Source organism: Uranotaenia lowii, chromosome 2 (genome assembly GCF_029784155.1).
Source record: "Uranotaenia lowii strain MFRU-FL chromosome 2, ASM2978415v1, whole genome shotgun sequence".
NCBI lineage: Eukaryota > Metazoa > Arthropoda > Insecta > Diptera > Culicidae > Uranotaenia > Uranotaenia lowii.
Genome location: NC_073692.1, coordinates 44,658,116 through 44,673,804, shown reverse-complemented (window position 1 = coordinate 44,673,804; position 15,689 = coordinate 44,658,116). Strand labels below are relative to the sequence as shown.

The window sequence follows — 15,689 nt, the reverse complement described above, 5'->3', positions numbered from 1 at the left end:
TTAAAGTAATAAGAAAGGTAATCATAGGTAAAATTAGGAACAAATATTTCGTACGCTGATACACTTTTCCTTTATTTATTTTATTTTTATTTTATCAGTTTTCCGATACAAATGTCCATAATAAGGAACACATATGCTAACAATTCGGAACAATTAGTGCCAAGTTAGGAACATCGACCCCCCTTAAAAAAACAAATTAGTTTTCGAAAATTAAAGCTTAAAATGATTATTTCAAACTTCAACCGAGTGCCTCAAAGAATTTGGAATTTAGTTACCTAAAAATTTTATATCGTACAACTGAAGATTTGGCTTACTCTTATCAAATCTAAAAACCCGTGACAAAATATAGCGAAATCAGGCACACTTACCCTACTAAACATTCATAGAAATATTTTTCGTAGCCAAATACCCTCCCATGCCACATTTGGTACCATTAGCTTGAATGGTTCTCAAGCTCTGCAAACATTTCTTTTTTGCTTTGGAGAGGCCCTCCCCCCCTTCCTGTAAGAGGGAGAGGTCTCAAACTGTAATAAGAACCTTCTCTGGCCTCAAAAGCAACCACCCGCAAAGTTTCAAGAAAATCGGTTTAGTAGTTTCCGAGTCTATAAGGAACAGACAGAGAGACAGAAATCCATTTTTATATACAGTTGCGTTCAAAAAAGAAATAAATTGCGTGAAGCTGCGCACTTTGACAAGCTGTCATTTCTCTCGATTGATATTTTTTTAATGAAACTTTTACACAATAAAGGTCAACTATCCAACTAACGCTCTATAAAATTTGAAGTCTTAAGAATGACTGCAAACAAAGATACAGATATTCCCCTAAAAAAGGGAATTGCTTCACTAAATTCACTGTATCTTTGATAATTTTCATTGAAAAATCTTGAAATTTTGTTCAAAGATGTAAAAATGTTTGATCTAGTACCTGACCAAGTTTTGTCAAAATCGATTGACGCGATCAATAGTTGTGCCGGTTTGAAAATGAGCTTCATTATTGCCCAACAGGCGATTTCATTCTTTTTTGGACGGATGTTTGTATGGAAAACACCGTGATTAATGTTTTCTTGGTCTTTTTTCACAAAATGAAAATTTATCACAAAGAATGTTAAAAATTGTTAGAATCTTCATTCCTGCTTTGTTTTGAAAGAAGATATGTTTCAATAGAGTTCAAAATAAGAAGAACAGAGTATTAAAAAATGACCTGCTGAATATACTGATAAACAAATTTGATACACAATTAAAGCGAGTATTATATTCGTTCTTTTGTTTAAATACCAGTTATGTTGGAACAACTTCTATTTAAAAAAAAAGCAGGAAGGAATTTTCTATCAATTTTTATCATTCTTTGTAATAAATTTTAATTTTGTGAAAGAAAAATAAAAAGAAAACATTGATTACGATGTTTTCCATACAAATATCCCTACAAAAAGTATGAAATCGTCTGTTGGACAATAACGAACCTCATTTTCAAACCAGCACAACTTTTGATCGCGTTAATCGATTTTTACGAAACTTGGCCAGATACTAGATCAAACATTTTTACTACATCTTTGAATAAAATTTCAAGATTATTTCATGGAAATTATCAAAGCTATAGCGAATTTAGTGAAGCGATTCCAAATTTCCCTTTTTACGGGAATAGCTGTATCTTTGTTTCAAGTCATTGTAGAAATTTTTTAGACCGTTAGTTGGATATCTGAACTAAGTTGTGTGAAAATTTGTCAAAGTTTCGAGAGAGTACACAGCTTCGCGCGATTTCATTCTTTTTTTAACGCAACTGTTTATAGATATTCATGTAAACTCGGATAAAACCTGGGTAATCCGGCAACTTTAACTTATAGGGTTTCAGTGAACCTTCATGTTTCTTGAAGAGATCTTCTGATTACGTAGACAAACAAGAGCAGTTGAACGAGAAAAGAATGTGATTCCAATGAAGAGATAGGTAAAATAGCAAGAATGAGAAATGAAACAAAATTAGGAAAGATGACACAAGGTGGCAAACTCCTGAAATAAAAATCACAAAAGAGGCAAAATAACGGGCATAGGGTTCGTAGATATAGGTCTCAAAGCTGATACGCCTAAAATCTTAAAAAAACGTTCACCAAACATGAGCTTCGATCCTGTTACCATCTTTTGATACATAGTTTGTCAGCTAGACAAACTAGCTGAAATGACTGTTCGACTTACCTGATCATGAAACCTCACAGTTCCGAAATGATGTTTTATGGTGTACTAAAACAACATCAGGTCGTTAAATACACTTTTATACAAAATTTATTTATTCATGTTAAAAATCACAAAATAACAAAAATTTATTGATAAATCTCTTATGAACTGATGTGGCCATTGATTGAATCCCCATTTTCTGAGTGACCATTGATTGAATGGCTATTAGTTACGTTCCCATTCATTGAATGCCCATTTATTGCCTGACCATGGACTGAATGACCATTGATTGAGAGATCTTTTACTGAGAGGTCTTTGACCGACTGATCTTTAACTGAATGATCATTGCTCAACCTCGGTACCAACAAATTGGCCTGGGATCTGATCTCCGCCCATGCGAAATCCACATCTTCTGCTTGAGGATCCATACCGGCAATCGTGAAACGTATGACATATTTGCCTCGATAAGTTGCCGGAATCATGTAGATCTTCTTGCGCTTCGTTATATTTGTCAGAAGTTGCTTTGACAACGCATCTTCACCCTTGAAACGGAAACAAACTAATCCTAACATGGAGGACATAACTTCAAATCTTTCATCAGCTCGCACGAGGTCCTCGAACTTATTTGCCAAACTTATGTGAAAACGTAGGATCGAACGGATCTTCTCTGCCCCCATCATATTGAGCGTAAGCCAAATCTTCAACGCTCGGAATCGTCTTCCCAGTGGAATCTGCCAGTGGCGGAAATCGGGTGCCTTACTTTGACCCTGATATTTATGCTGCAGGTAGATGCGATCTACGCACAAAACCTCAGTCAGTTTATCCGAATCCTTGAACCACATGCCACAGCTGTCGAAATTGATGAAAAACCATTTATGAAGATTGAAATTGAGCGAATCAGCAGCCTCGAGTCCCTTCATGGTCCAAGCGTATTCCTCCAGAGCAAAAGCAGAACCGGCATATGCTGCATCAACATGTAACCAGATATCATTCTCGGAACAGATTGGTCCAATTTCCTCCAGATTATCGAATGCACAGGTACCAGTTGTGCCCAACGTAGCTACTAATATAACCGGAAATAATCCTTCCGACTTATCTTGTTCAACAGCTTCTTTCAGAGTTTTCCCGCGTAGAACTCCGTTCTCGTCCGAGGCCAACAATCGCATCTTGATTGCCCCCATTATGCCAGATTTTTCTACACAGCTATTGCTCTGGTCACTTGTGTAGCATACCAGGCGTCCTCGGATTTCGGCCTCAGTTAGTTCCGGGTGCAAAGGCACCAGTCTCCGAACCGCCTGTTCCCGTGCTACTATCACAGCAATGAAGATTGACTCACTCGCCGAACCCTGGATGATTCCGCCGCCAGGTCCATCGTCAGAACTTAGAAAGCACTTCGGAAGATTCAACAGTTGACCAACCCAGTTCATCACTATCACCTCCAATTCGGTGCAAGCCGGACTGCTGGTCTAAAAGGAAGAAAGAAAATTTGAATAAATTTCGTCAGCTCATATTCATCCTTATCTGCAAGGACTAACCCAACTTATCCCAATGACGCTCAGTCCGGCGGCAAGTGTTTCGCCAACCATCGATGTGTAGGAAGTGCGGGACGGGTAGAACGCATGGAAGTTTGGCGATTGCCAGTGTGTGATGCCAGGGAGGATAAATTTTTGGAACTTCTCCATTGAGGCCTTCCAGTCTTCGCCCCGTTCCGGCATATCCGATGGGAGCAGATCGTGCAGGTAGCCCGGTTCCACCGATGGTAGGACGTCTCTGGAATTTGAAGGATTGATACACCTTTGATTGAACTGTTGCAAACTCAAGAAAACACCAATTATCATTTTTCATCTCGTTTAGCAAACAAAACGCAACGCAGTAAACAATTTAGATAGACCTTAGACAGAACAATTATTGATAGCATAATTAAAAGTTAAATCACCAAGGGGCCGTTCACATACCACGTGGACAACTTATCAGGCAAATCCTGAAAAATTTGGTATATTGCATTTTTTTTACCACCCATCGAATCGGGATTTCATCCGAGGGCGCACATTGCTTCGGTATTGTTGTACTTACGGTCAGCGATGCCAAACATACCGATTTTCCGGTATTTATACCGATTTTTGGGCCAAATTTTGATACCGATTTTTTAAAAAACATTCCGATTTCATTCCGATTTTTAGAATTTGTATCCTAAGATTTTATTTTGCTTTGAGAATATTTTGCTAATGGCTAATGACTACTTTTCATGCAATGCTTTGCGAGGCACAAGCAGTGATGTCAAATGAATTAATTGTTTATCAATTCCAAAAGCTATACCCCTGTTAAACAGCTAATAACTTTTTTGCAGAATAAGATACAGAGTTACGGTCTTTGACAAAGTTGTTGGGCGGAAAATTTTATTTGGAGAATTTATAAGTTGGTATAAAAACCATAATCTGGCTCGGCTCCACAGAAAAAACAAAAATGATTTTTCATTACAAATTATTCAATTTTCCCACACCAACCTAAAACTCATGTCACAATACAAAGGACTACCTTGCAAGGAGGCCAAACTTTTTTTTTTTTTGATAGGAGTTCAACCCATTTAGGTCATTCTTCCTCGGTAAGGATGAGGATCGGTGAGGATGATTTTCGATGATGAAGCCGTTTCTCAATCACTGCTGGAGATTGAATGGAATAACGTTTTTATGTCCAATGAAGATTTTTTCGTTAATATCGCTAAGCCGCGTGCTCAAAATATGTTCGAATTTTTAAGCAGTCTGGGTGTTTTCGATAACGTTGCTGAAAATTCACGCTTCGTTGAAAGTTCTATTGATTTTAACGTCTTGTCTTTCTACTATGTTGTTTACGGCATATTGCTAGAACACTGTAGAACATTTAAAGAGAAACCGAATCGAACCAAATATCCGGAATGGTTCAACGCCGAAACAATTCGTCTTCATAAAGATAAGAAAAAGAAATATAATAAGTATCGTAGAAGTAAAACTTTGCCGGATAAAACTGCTTACCGATTCGCGGCCAGTGCTTTCAGCACTTTGCATAGAGCCCAACGTATCACGTATTAAAACGAACTTCAAAGAGATATTCAAACAAAACCGAAACGTTTTTGGAAGTACGTCAACTCCAAACATAAGACGAATTTAATCCCGAAAAATATTTCTTCAGAATTATTCGCCGAATATTTTCGCTGTATTTACAGCGTTAACGACTTAAATACAGAACTAGGATTCCAAGCCGCAACCGAAAATATTCATGAATTGAGAGTATCGATCACAGACATTCAACAAAAAATTTTACTGCTCGATGAGTCCAAAGGAAGTGGACCTGATGGAATTCCAAATTCATTTATCAAAAAGTGCGTAACCGGCATCGAAGTGCCTTTGCAATTGCTATTCTCAGCTTCAATTCGTGAAGGTCGGTTTCCAAAACTATGGAAGATCTCACACATTTTGCCGATTCATAAGAATGGTTATACGTCTCGACGATCGAGTGGTTAGCGTGGTAGGACGGTAATCGCTGGTCCACTGATGGCATGGGTTCGATTCCCATCTCGGTACTGGGTATTAAATGTTAATCTTAAGTTGTCCATGTCATTTATTCACCCCCTTATTCTGCGCCGCGCGTGAGGTGACGATAGTCGAGTCACCCGATTCCAGTAGTCGCTTTAAGTGAGAAACGTCTTTTAGAATGAACTTTTTGAGTTTTTTTCCTAATCTAGTGGTCACCGTAAGTGACAAATCGTATGCTCTGTCACATCGGCTTCGGGAATAAGGTGACAAAACTTACGTGACTCCGACTCGACTCGACTATTGTCACCTCACGCGCGGCGCAGAATAAGGGGGTCAGTCTGTAAGCCTAAATCGGCTAAGACGGTGTGTGTCTTTTTGTCTTTTTCAAAACTGCCTGCTGAAAACTACCGTGGGGTAGCAACTCTATCTGCGTTTCCCAAACTGTTTGAAAGCATAATTTACGATTAAATATATCCATGGTAAGAAAGAAAGATGTCAGATATTCAGCAAGGCTTTTTGAAAAAGCGTTCAACAGTGACGAACTTGGCGGAATTCGCTTCTCGAACTACTCAATGGATGATGCAGGGATCACAAGTTGATACCATATATACCGACATGTCGAAGGCTTTTGACGTGATCGACATTAATGCTCTCCCGTCAGTTCTATGTAAAAATGGAATTACCGACACTTGCCTGCAGTGGATTGGTTCATACCTAACAGTAAGAGTACAATTCGTGAAGCTTAGGAATGCAAGATCCAGCGTTTTCTCGGTTAACAGTGGTGTACCACAAGGGAGTCACTTGGGACCCCTTCCTTTCATCACTGTTATGAACGAGTTTCCTGCAGTGTTGCGTGACGTGTATGTTTTGATATACGCAGATGATCTGAAAATGTTCCTTCCAGTTCGAAACCCCGAGGATTGCTTGACTCTACAAAACGCGGTATATAGGTTTTCTGAGTGCTGCAGCGCGTTTGGATTGAAAATAAATGCCTCAAAATGCAGCACGATAACCTTTTCTCGGAAGATGAATAACATTTTGCATGAATATCGTTTCGAAAACAGCAGTATCATTGCTAGAAAATCATCGGTGAAGGACCTAGGCGTTGAGTTGGATGTGGAACTCAGTTTTTCAAAACATATTGAACAAGTCGTTGCCAAAGCAAACTCCATGTACGGTATGGTAAGTAAGTCCTGTCACGAGCTGGACAACCCTTACACCATTGTTTCGATTTATGTTGGTCTTGTCCGAATTGCTATCGAACACGCCAGTATAGTGTGGCAGCCATACTACAATGTACATAAAAACAGAATAGAACGAGTCCAAAAAAGATTTCTGAGATACGCCCTAAGGAACCTTGGTTGGCATGACGAAATGCTGGAATATCGAGCCTTATGTATGCTGGTAGGATTAGATGCCCTAGAAAATCGTAGGAAATCAATCGACGTGTTGTTTTTTAAAGATCTAACCGGTGGAAAATATTTTTCATCGTATTTGTTGTCACAAATCTCACCTAACGAAGGACGTAGCAGTTTGTGCAGCATAAGACCGTTTCAGCTTACATACCGTATCCAAAATTACGCTCGGAACGAACTTATTTATAGAATGATGGCGCTCTACAACGCTCATGCTAATGTAATAAAGCTAGAAATGTCCAGAGAACAAATCAAAAATAGATTTAAGTTAGCGTATTCTAAAATATTTTGTTAAGACTAGTAAAGATTAAAGGTTAATGTTTAATGTTTATTGTAAGGAGTACGTGAGCCTGTTAGTTATAAACTATAGTTCAGGTTAAGGATATGAAGCCTAGGATCCAATAAATAAATAAATAAATAGAAGGAGGCAAAACGCCAGGAAGCCACCATTGTGCATTTTTTTGTGATTGATCGGTGGCAGAAAGCCTATGACAAATATCTCTCGTCCTCCATCTGCTGAGGTAGTACACTGGTAAAGATGTCGGATTGACAAGACGATATAAAAACGGTGTTGTGAGTTCGATTCTCACTTCCCTTACTCATTGTATTTTTTTATCTTCTTGTTTCTGGGATGAATTATCCAATAGAAAGGTAAACCCATAAAATGTTTTTCTGGTTTCGCTTGAATGTAATGGTCATGCGTCATTTTAATTGGGAGCTCGAGTACTTATGCCAGTAGTGCTTTTTCAAACATATCATTTTTGGCACAGTGCACATTTCAGCGCATTTCCGGCTGAGAGATTTTCTAAATAGGCATTGGATTTTTGCAACCTCTTCTATGGGTGTAGTTTACTCGAAAATGGGTGAACTTTTTTCTGTGTGCATGCAAGCAAAAGTTTGTTAACATCACACAACGAAAAAAATCTGTAAAATTACATCACATATGATGTAAATAAAAAGAAGCATCATATATGACGGAATTTTCCGTGTGTGTTGAATTTTACACGCCTGTAAAATTTTAAAGACGTGTAATATTAAATTCATGTAAATTTCAAAACCACTGAATTTGGGCAAAATGTTCTTATTGGATTTTTTTTGGTTTACTTTTTAGTTACTTCACTACTATTCATCTCTGAAATAAAATCAATTTGGTTTGATAAAAATCATTTATTTGTTAAAAATCTGATTCTATCAACACTTCATTGTCTTTCACCGTCTAAAGAGCAAAGTTTTTCGAATGCATTAGAATTTATAAAACATGGAAACAATAAATAATTTCGAAAATATTTGCTTATTTCGTCAGCAACTCTTTCGGATTACCATCTTCGAAGGACAATTATGTACGGGATGCTGCTCCCAGAGTTGCATCTTGTGGGTCCGCTGCCGTAGCGCCGCAAAGAATTCGGTGAACCAACAGTATCCACTAACTTACAAACGTCGAAGCTTCTTCAAAGCAACTTTCGACTAATTGCTTTGGTGCACGACTTGACGCAACACTTTGTTTACTTTTGTGTGTGCCAGCTTTGACAGGCTTTTTTTTACATGATACATTGCGTTCAGTGTAATGTATAATTTCCATTTAAATAAAATTCAAAGTCCTTATAACATTCCACGCCGTGTAATTTTAAGAAAATTCTCATTCAGTGCTGTTGAGCATTTTGTGTGATCAAATAAATTTGTAAAATTACATCACATATCATGTAACGAAAAAGAAGCATCAGATATGATGGAATTTTCAGTGCGAGTTGAATATTACACGCTTGTAAACTTCAACAGACGTGTATAATTTGAAAGACATGTAAAATATTTAAGACGTGTAATATTCTATTCGTATTTAAAATTCCGTCATATATGATGCTTCTTTTTAATTACATCATATGTGATGTAAATTTACATCAAATAATCGCGTTCCGTGTCAAGTAATATTTGTGTCATTAGAATTCAGTGCTGTTAAGGATTCAACTTTTTTTAATTTGTAAATTTACATCAATAAATCGCGTTCCACGTCACGTAAAGATACAGGTTTTCAATTTCAGTGTCGTTAAGGATTCAGATTTTTTTGCTGTGATGCTTATAAAGTGTTGTGCAAACAATTGGTCAAATCAGTTTTTTCCATCTTCGCTATGGTTCGTATTGATCTTGAAACTAGAAAGGAAATTCTGCACACTTGGTGCACTGAAAAGGTTTTAGTCAGTCCCAGTTGGATGCTAAAGTACACAGAAAAAAAATTGAATCCATAACAACACTGAAATAGAAAACCTTTATCATTACATGACGTGGAACGCGATTTATTTATGTAAATTTACAAAATAAAAAAAGTTGAATCCTTAACAGCACTGAATTCGTATGACACAAACATTACTTGACATGGAACGCGATTATTTGATGTAAATTTACATCACATATGATGTAATTAAAAAGAAGCATCATACATGACGGAATTTTCAGTGGGAATTAAACATTACATGTCTTAAAAATTTTACATGTCTTTCATATTTACACGTCTGTTGAAGTTGGCAGACGTGTAATATTCAACTCGCACTGAAAATTCCATCATATGTGATGCTTCTTTTTCGTTACATCATATGTGATGTAATTTTATAACATTTTTCTGGTCACACAAAATTCTTAACAGCACTGAAATCTTAAAATTACACGACATGGAAAGTTATAGGACATTGAAATTGAATTTAATTAATATTACAATACACTGAACGCGATGATGTCATGTAAAAATACAGACTGTCAAGAACAGAACCATAGACAAATGTAAACAAAGTGTCAAGTCCAGTCGTGCACCAAAGTATTTGTTTTAAGCAGTTTTCCCGCGAGTGAGCACTGATAAATCATTTTACACATTTTACAAAATTTTTTCACACATTATCAGCAAATATATGGAGCTGTCAAACTGGTTTGTGATTTTTACACACCATGCAGATTCGAAATTTACACATTATTCGAATCAGTGCGGACAAGAAAAAAGTGTGTGAAATCACTTTTGTTGCTTTTTTCTATCAATTTGGTTTCAGCCATATACATACAAACTACGTCGAAGCATTTTTACGGTCGAATCATCGTGACAAATGGGATGTAAGCTGGTCATAATTTAAACTTTAAACAACAACCTAATAAATAAATATGTTCCTTCTTTATAGATTTCGGATCCAGCCAGCTGAATGCTGGCAATGCCAATGGAGAAATTATTTGGCAAAAACTGAGGAGAAGTTGCCTAAAAACCGAAAAATGTTTATCATTTTAATGAATAAAAATACTTCAGAAAACCATCAGTATTTAATTGGGTTCCAGTCGTACTTAAAAATATCGGCCCTCTTCCATATTTCTTGATTTTACACATTTTCCTTTCCTAGCGCTTTATGATTTTACACATTTTTCCGTTTCAAACGCTTTTTGCATAATGTGTGAAACGCCCACATTTCTGTTCCTTAAAGGGTGTTTTACATTAATGTGCAGCAGTACCTTCACACATTTAATGTGTTGGTCTACTTATTTCCAAAATGTGTGAAATTTTACACACTAAAGTGTGAGATGTTTTGTCAGTGAGGTTCCCGGAGATCTCATGATGTAGGGATGCGGTTCCGGAAGCGGCTCCATTTTACCACCATGTTGTTCTCTGTGATGTTACTCAACTTAGGATTCGGGGAAAAAAATGAGAGGTTGAAGTGAATTCTAATAAAAAAAATGTGAGTTGAAAAAAATTCTGTCGCTAAATAAAATAAATTAATTTAAGTATAAAAAGGTTTAATTTTTATGAAGAGATGAGAAAATTCCATTATTGAATCATATAAACAAAAAATAAAACAAAACAAATTCCAATTGGAAAGTTTCTCTTCCAATATTCAGTGATTTTATAATTTACATAATTTTTATTTTACACGTTGCCAATTTTACATCATATTTTATTTTACACGTTGCAAAATTTTACTGACGTGTAATTTCCAACTAGCACTGAAAATTCCGTCATATATGATGCTTCTTTTTATTTACATCATATGTGATGTGATTTTACAGATTTTTTTCGTAGTGTGTAGTCACTCACGTAACAGCACAGAGAACAGACGTACAAGCTCGAACAAAAAATTTTCAAAAAAGTGTGTAAAATTTCAAATGTTGACATCCAAAAAATACGTTGAAAATTGACTTGAAACAGTGCCATCTATTGCGCCGTTCAAAAGTTACTAATCAAATTTTCAAGTGCCCCCCCAGTTTTCGAAAAGGCGTAATCGTATATGAACTCTTGAATAATTAAAACTAATGCCGCTCTAAAATAGACGAGTTCAATTTATTGCTAGATAGGTAAATGCAATAAGAGTTACTTTTGACTGGACAGAATTTCACTTCCTTTATTTTATACGGTATTTACTTATTTACATTTTTCGATGGGTGAAACAACTTTTTTTTTAATTTACGTAACGTTTCGAGTTACATTTCTTCACCCAGAGTAACCCGAAACGATACGTAAATTTAAAAATAAAAAAAAAAGTTGTTTCACTCACCGAAATCACGTATTAGGTAAAAACCGTATAAAAAGTACCGGTGATAAACTTTTATGAATTCCTTTATTTTTGCACTACTGAGGCAGTCGATATAAACAGTTTTACAATAAGTTTTTGCACTTCTTGTACGGTTATCGTCAGAGGACGGATCGTCTATATATCCAGTCAATTATGAACATTCTTTACGATCAGCCTTATATAGACATCTCAAAGCGGATTACTTTTAAGTGTCACTTTTGCATCCCATTGTCCAAAAAGCTTGAAGGCAATAGCAATTAATTTTAAGATATTTTTCCATTATGCAACCGAATGAAAGTGTTACGAAACTTTAACAGCAAGTTTCTTGAAACATGCCGAATAGTTCATACGACCTGTTCAAAACCGACCAAAATTTTGTTTTTTTTCAGTTTGGTTTTGACAGTTCTCTTTGGTGTGCCAGCCAGAAAACAAAAATTGGATCAAATCGATCGTTGGCAATTTTACACAAGTTTCGGAGGCCAGCTTGTACGTCTGTTCTCTGTGGTAACAGATCGGTATCAACATGTGATCTGGCTAAAAAGCATTTGGGATGATTCAGAAAATCGAGGCCAGGAACTCCTTGAAGATGTACAAGTAGCGGCATTCACCTAAGAAATCAGTCGAGCAGCAATCTTGAGCAAAAACAAGGGTACGGAAACTTTAAAAACGGCTTCTGGACAACAGCAACAGGTGCATATTAAAGGATGACGAAACTTACGCCAAACAGGATTCAGGAACGCTTCCCGGTTAACATTTCTAAACGAAATCAACGTACGCGAGGAGGTGGATGATGTCAACTAATCAAAGGCTTTGGAAAATTTGGGCAGAAGGTTCTAGTATGGCAAGCTTTACCTGTGGTCTGCGGCCGAGTGAAAGGTAAAATAAATGCTCAAATTTACAAAGATGAATCCTTGAAAAAAAGATTTCTGCCTCTCTATAAATAGCATCGGTATCCCCCTCTCTTCTAACAGAATTTGGCATCTGCACATTACGCAAAGCCTGCACTGCAGTGGCTTATAGACAATAACAACAAATTCGTCGAGAAAACATCAATCCGCCAAATTGTCCAGATCTCCGACCGATTGAACGGTACTGTGCGATCGTGAAGAGGATCTTTAGGAAGGAGAGGACAGTTTCTCAAAGCATGGAAGAATTCAAGGAGAATTGGAAGATAACAACAAAAAAATTGCAGCAAACGCTTTTGAAGACACTCTTTCACGTAAATTTCCTGGTTGACGGTCCCAGTTGCAACGAGAATGTCACTTTTCAAGCTACAGGTACAGATAGCTTGCCAAACTAGATATTTCTTTGCAAACTTTGATAGTGTTATATGCTTGACAATGTCTGCCATCTTTCCCCTTCCGGTTGCTTCATACCTAAATCCAGAAAGCTGTCTAAAGTCTGCCTTGGCGTGGGTTTCGTCGTCCATACAGCTTCAGAGATCTTGTTTTTGTCGTAAACTTTTGATTTTCATTGCGATTAGCAGTCACTACCTTCTTATAAGTCGATAGTCTGGATCGTTTTAAAGCTTCATGCACGGTTGTAGGTTATATTTTTTTTTTTATTGGGATTTTAAACCAATTGGTTTATTCATCCCCACGTGTTGTAGATGATATTCCCAACTTATTGGCGACATCTCGAACGGAGAGATTGGAGTTTCGCTTGAAAGTGCTAAATAGCCACTCTTCTGTTCGTCACTGCGGCTCCCGGATTTCGATTTCCCTCAGATCCCGGCTTCCTAGTCGTCGAAATACTTCCATCGAACACTTTTATTACTTTGGTGATGGTTGACATTCAACGATTTAGCTATTTCTGCGTGCGTGTAGTTTGGATTTCCACGCCGCATGTACAAAATTCTAATTCGTAGCTTCTCTTACTTGGATGCCATTTTGAAAACTAAAGATCTAATGTCAAAAACCAAATAGAAACATCATTCTACACACACACCTACAAATTGAGGGGTGTTCAGTTTTTTTTATATGATTGATTCGAAAAAAACGGCAACTTTTTGATCCGAACACCCTTTACTGTAGCTGAAATTGCTGGTCTCCAACTGTGAACTTTTTACACTTCCTTAGGAAAACCCCGTATACATCCGGGTCTGGGTTCCAGAAGATTCACTAAACCTTTCATTTTATGTATCCAATCTTGAATTGGTTTTTGAAAATGTTAACTGGTGTTTTTTTTTATTACTTTTTTTAGCTCATATTACAGTTTCAAAGACAAATTACGTACCTTTCCCGGATCGTCTCGAAGTAGTCTGCAATAAAATCGATGGCCGCTTTTCCAAATTCCCGAAATTCATTCACATCCATATTGGCCATCTTGAACCTGGAAAGATAACCGTTTGGGAACACGTCACAAACAAAGCCGATAACAATCACACCCATTCATTCCAATTATCACTTCTATCGTCACTCAAAAGTTCACTTTGACTTATGTCCGAATGCTTCATATTAAATCCACATTTTTTAAATTTTTAAAAAACCTAACTTATATCACACAAGAGCTTAACCCCTTCTAGGTTTTCTGTCCATTGTCACTCAAATAACCTTATTGCTCTTACCACTCGTTTGTTTTTTTCTTTTGCTGTATGCTACCCAACAACCTTCAATGACTCGGAATGATAACTGCACCGAAAGCTCTAGTTCAAGGCTTATTTATGAAATATCCACGCACAGACAAATTCGCAATGCCACACTCATCTAGGGGAGGTACCTATAATTGGCTTAATCTTACTTTCATTAAAAGAAGTGCGATTATTGAAAAATTGACTTACATTGAATATTAGAAAATTTCGATATGTAATTTTTTAAAGGTTAACATATTTGAATACAATTTATTCAAACAAAAAGATTTTTTCTCGAGTTTAATAACAGTTTAAAACACTAATAACACTTTTGAATATTTTACTGGTACACTTATTTACTAAAATTTGACACTGATAAAGATGAGGAATAAAACTTTAAATAGAAGTTAATTTAAAACGTTATTCTACTTCATTATTCATCAGATATCTTGGATAAAGAAAAATAAATTTCTAGAGTTTGTGTATCTACAAATTTAAACAACACAAAAAAATATTATAGACACGTTATACCAGATCCATGTGTGAATACCCTATCGATTAACAATTGTCGTATGTAATATCAAGTCAGGATGTTTAGTCGTTGACTGGCAGTATGAACTTGAACACGATGTATTTCAATTCGGCTATAACTTTGATAACGGTGTTGATAAATTCCACATGCAGACATTTTATTTTTAGCTTGAAATAAGTTATTTGCACAGTTATATGTTCTGGAAAATTAAAAAACAGGTATTTCAATAAAACTTATAGAAATGACTGTTTAGAATGAACCACAATTTTCCCCGAAACATGTTGGTATACGATAGACATTAGGTATACCTAGGTGTATCATGTTTATTTAGTAACTAAGAGTAAACATAAATACCACAACTTCACAGAATAATTTAAAGTGTTAAATTATAGTCAACCCTAAGAAGGTCAAGTCAAATGTGATGATGTATGAGGTACTTTTCGCCATTCAATGCTGATGATTTATTATCAGTAGATAATATTAGCGCACCATTAGCGGAACAGCTGATTAGTGCATTTTTTTTATTGAGCTGATATACCTACTGACCTGATCACACACTGTCAAAACATTCGATAGCAAAAAAAAAAGGTCAGTTTTGATTTCGGTAAATTGAGATTCATAAATTTAAGTATATTTCTCTCTCATTTTTTTTAAATATTCTTATTGAAAATAAATACTTAAAATAATATGAAAATAACATGAAACTTTAAGCTGCTTTAATATGTTTCGAGCAAAACAAGTCAACCGTCGATAAATTAAAAAAAAAAACAAATAACACGTTTTGGAACTCATTAACTTGTTTCTATTTTGATAAACGCGTTGAATCGAGTTCGTTGTTTATAAACGGTGTTGATCACGTAATCAATACCTCCATCTGTCAGCGCCATGTGTTCTAGAAATTCTATCAACTAGACAATATTATGGTGATAAGAGGTGCACTTTTTGAATGGGTTTCTCATAAAAAAA

The 15,689-nt window shown here is 36.2% G+C and overlaps 1 protein-coding gene across 1 annotated transcript; it reads right to left on the bottom strand.

The window, feature by feature from the left end:
* Positions 1 to 2,256: 2,256 nt before the first annotated feature.
* Positions 2,257 to 14,270, bottom strand: LOC129746470 (3,4-dihydroxyphenylacetaldehyde synthase-like). Its single transcript, XM_055740125.1, has 4 exons — positions 14,189 to 14,270; positions 13,858 to 13,953; positions 3,702 to 3,936; positions 2,257 to 3,632 (listed from the first exon to the last, which is right to left on the bottom strand). Exons 2-4 carry the CDS (start codon positions 13,944 to 13,946, stop codon positions 2,328 to 2,330), a joined length of 1,629 nt encoding a protein of 542 aa, XP_055596100.1. The 5' UTR covers positions 13,947 to 13,953; positions 14,189 to 14,270; the 3' UTR covers positions 2,257 to 2,327.
* Between the last annotated feature and the right edge of the window lie 1,419 nt (positions 14,271 to 15,689).

Bases quoted from the DNA above. Each gene is read 5' to 3' on its own strand.
- LOC129746470 (XM_055740125.1), bottom strand. From the start codon at position 13,946: ATGGCCAATATGGATGTGAATGAATTTCGGGAATTTGGAAAAGCGGCC. The intron at 3,937-13,857 runs GTACGTAATTTG...TTCAAATTCCAG, and splicing joins TTCGAGACGATCCGGGAAAG to AGACGTCCTACCATCGGTGG. The intron at 3,633-3,701 runs GTTAGTCCTTGC...TCTTCCTTTTAG, and splicing joins GCGTCATTGGGATAAGTTGG to ACCAGCAGTCCGGCTTGCAC.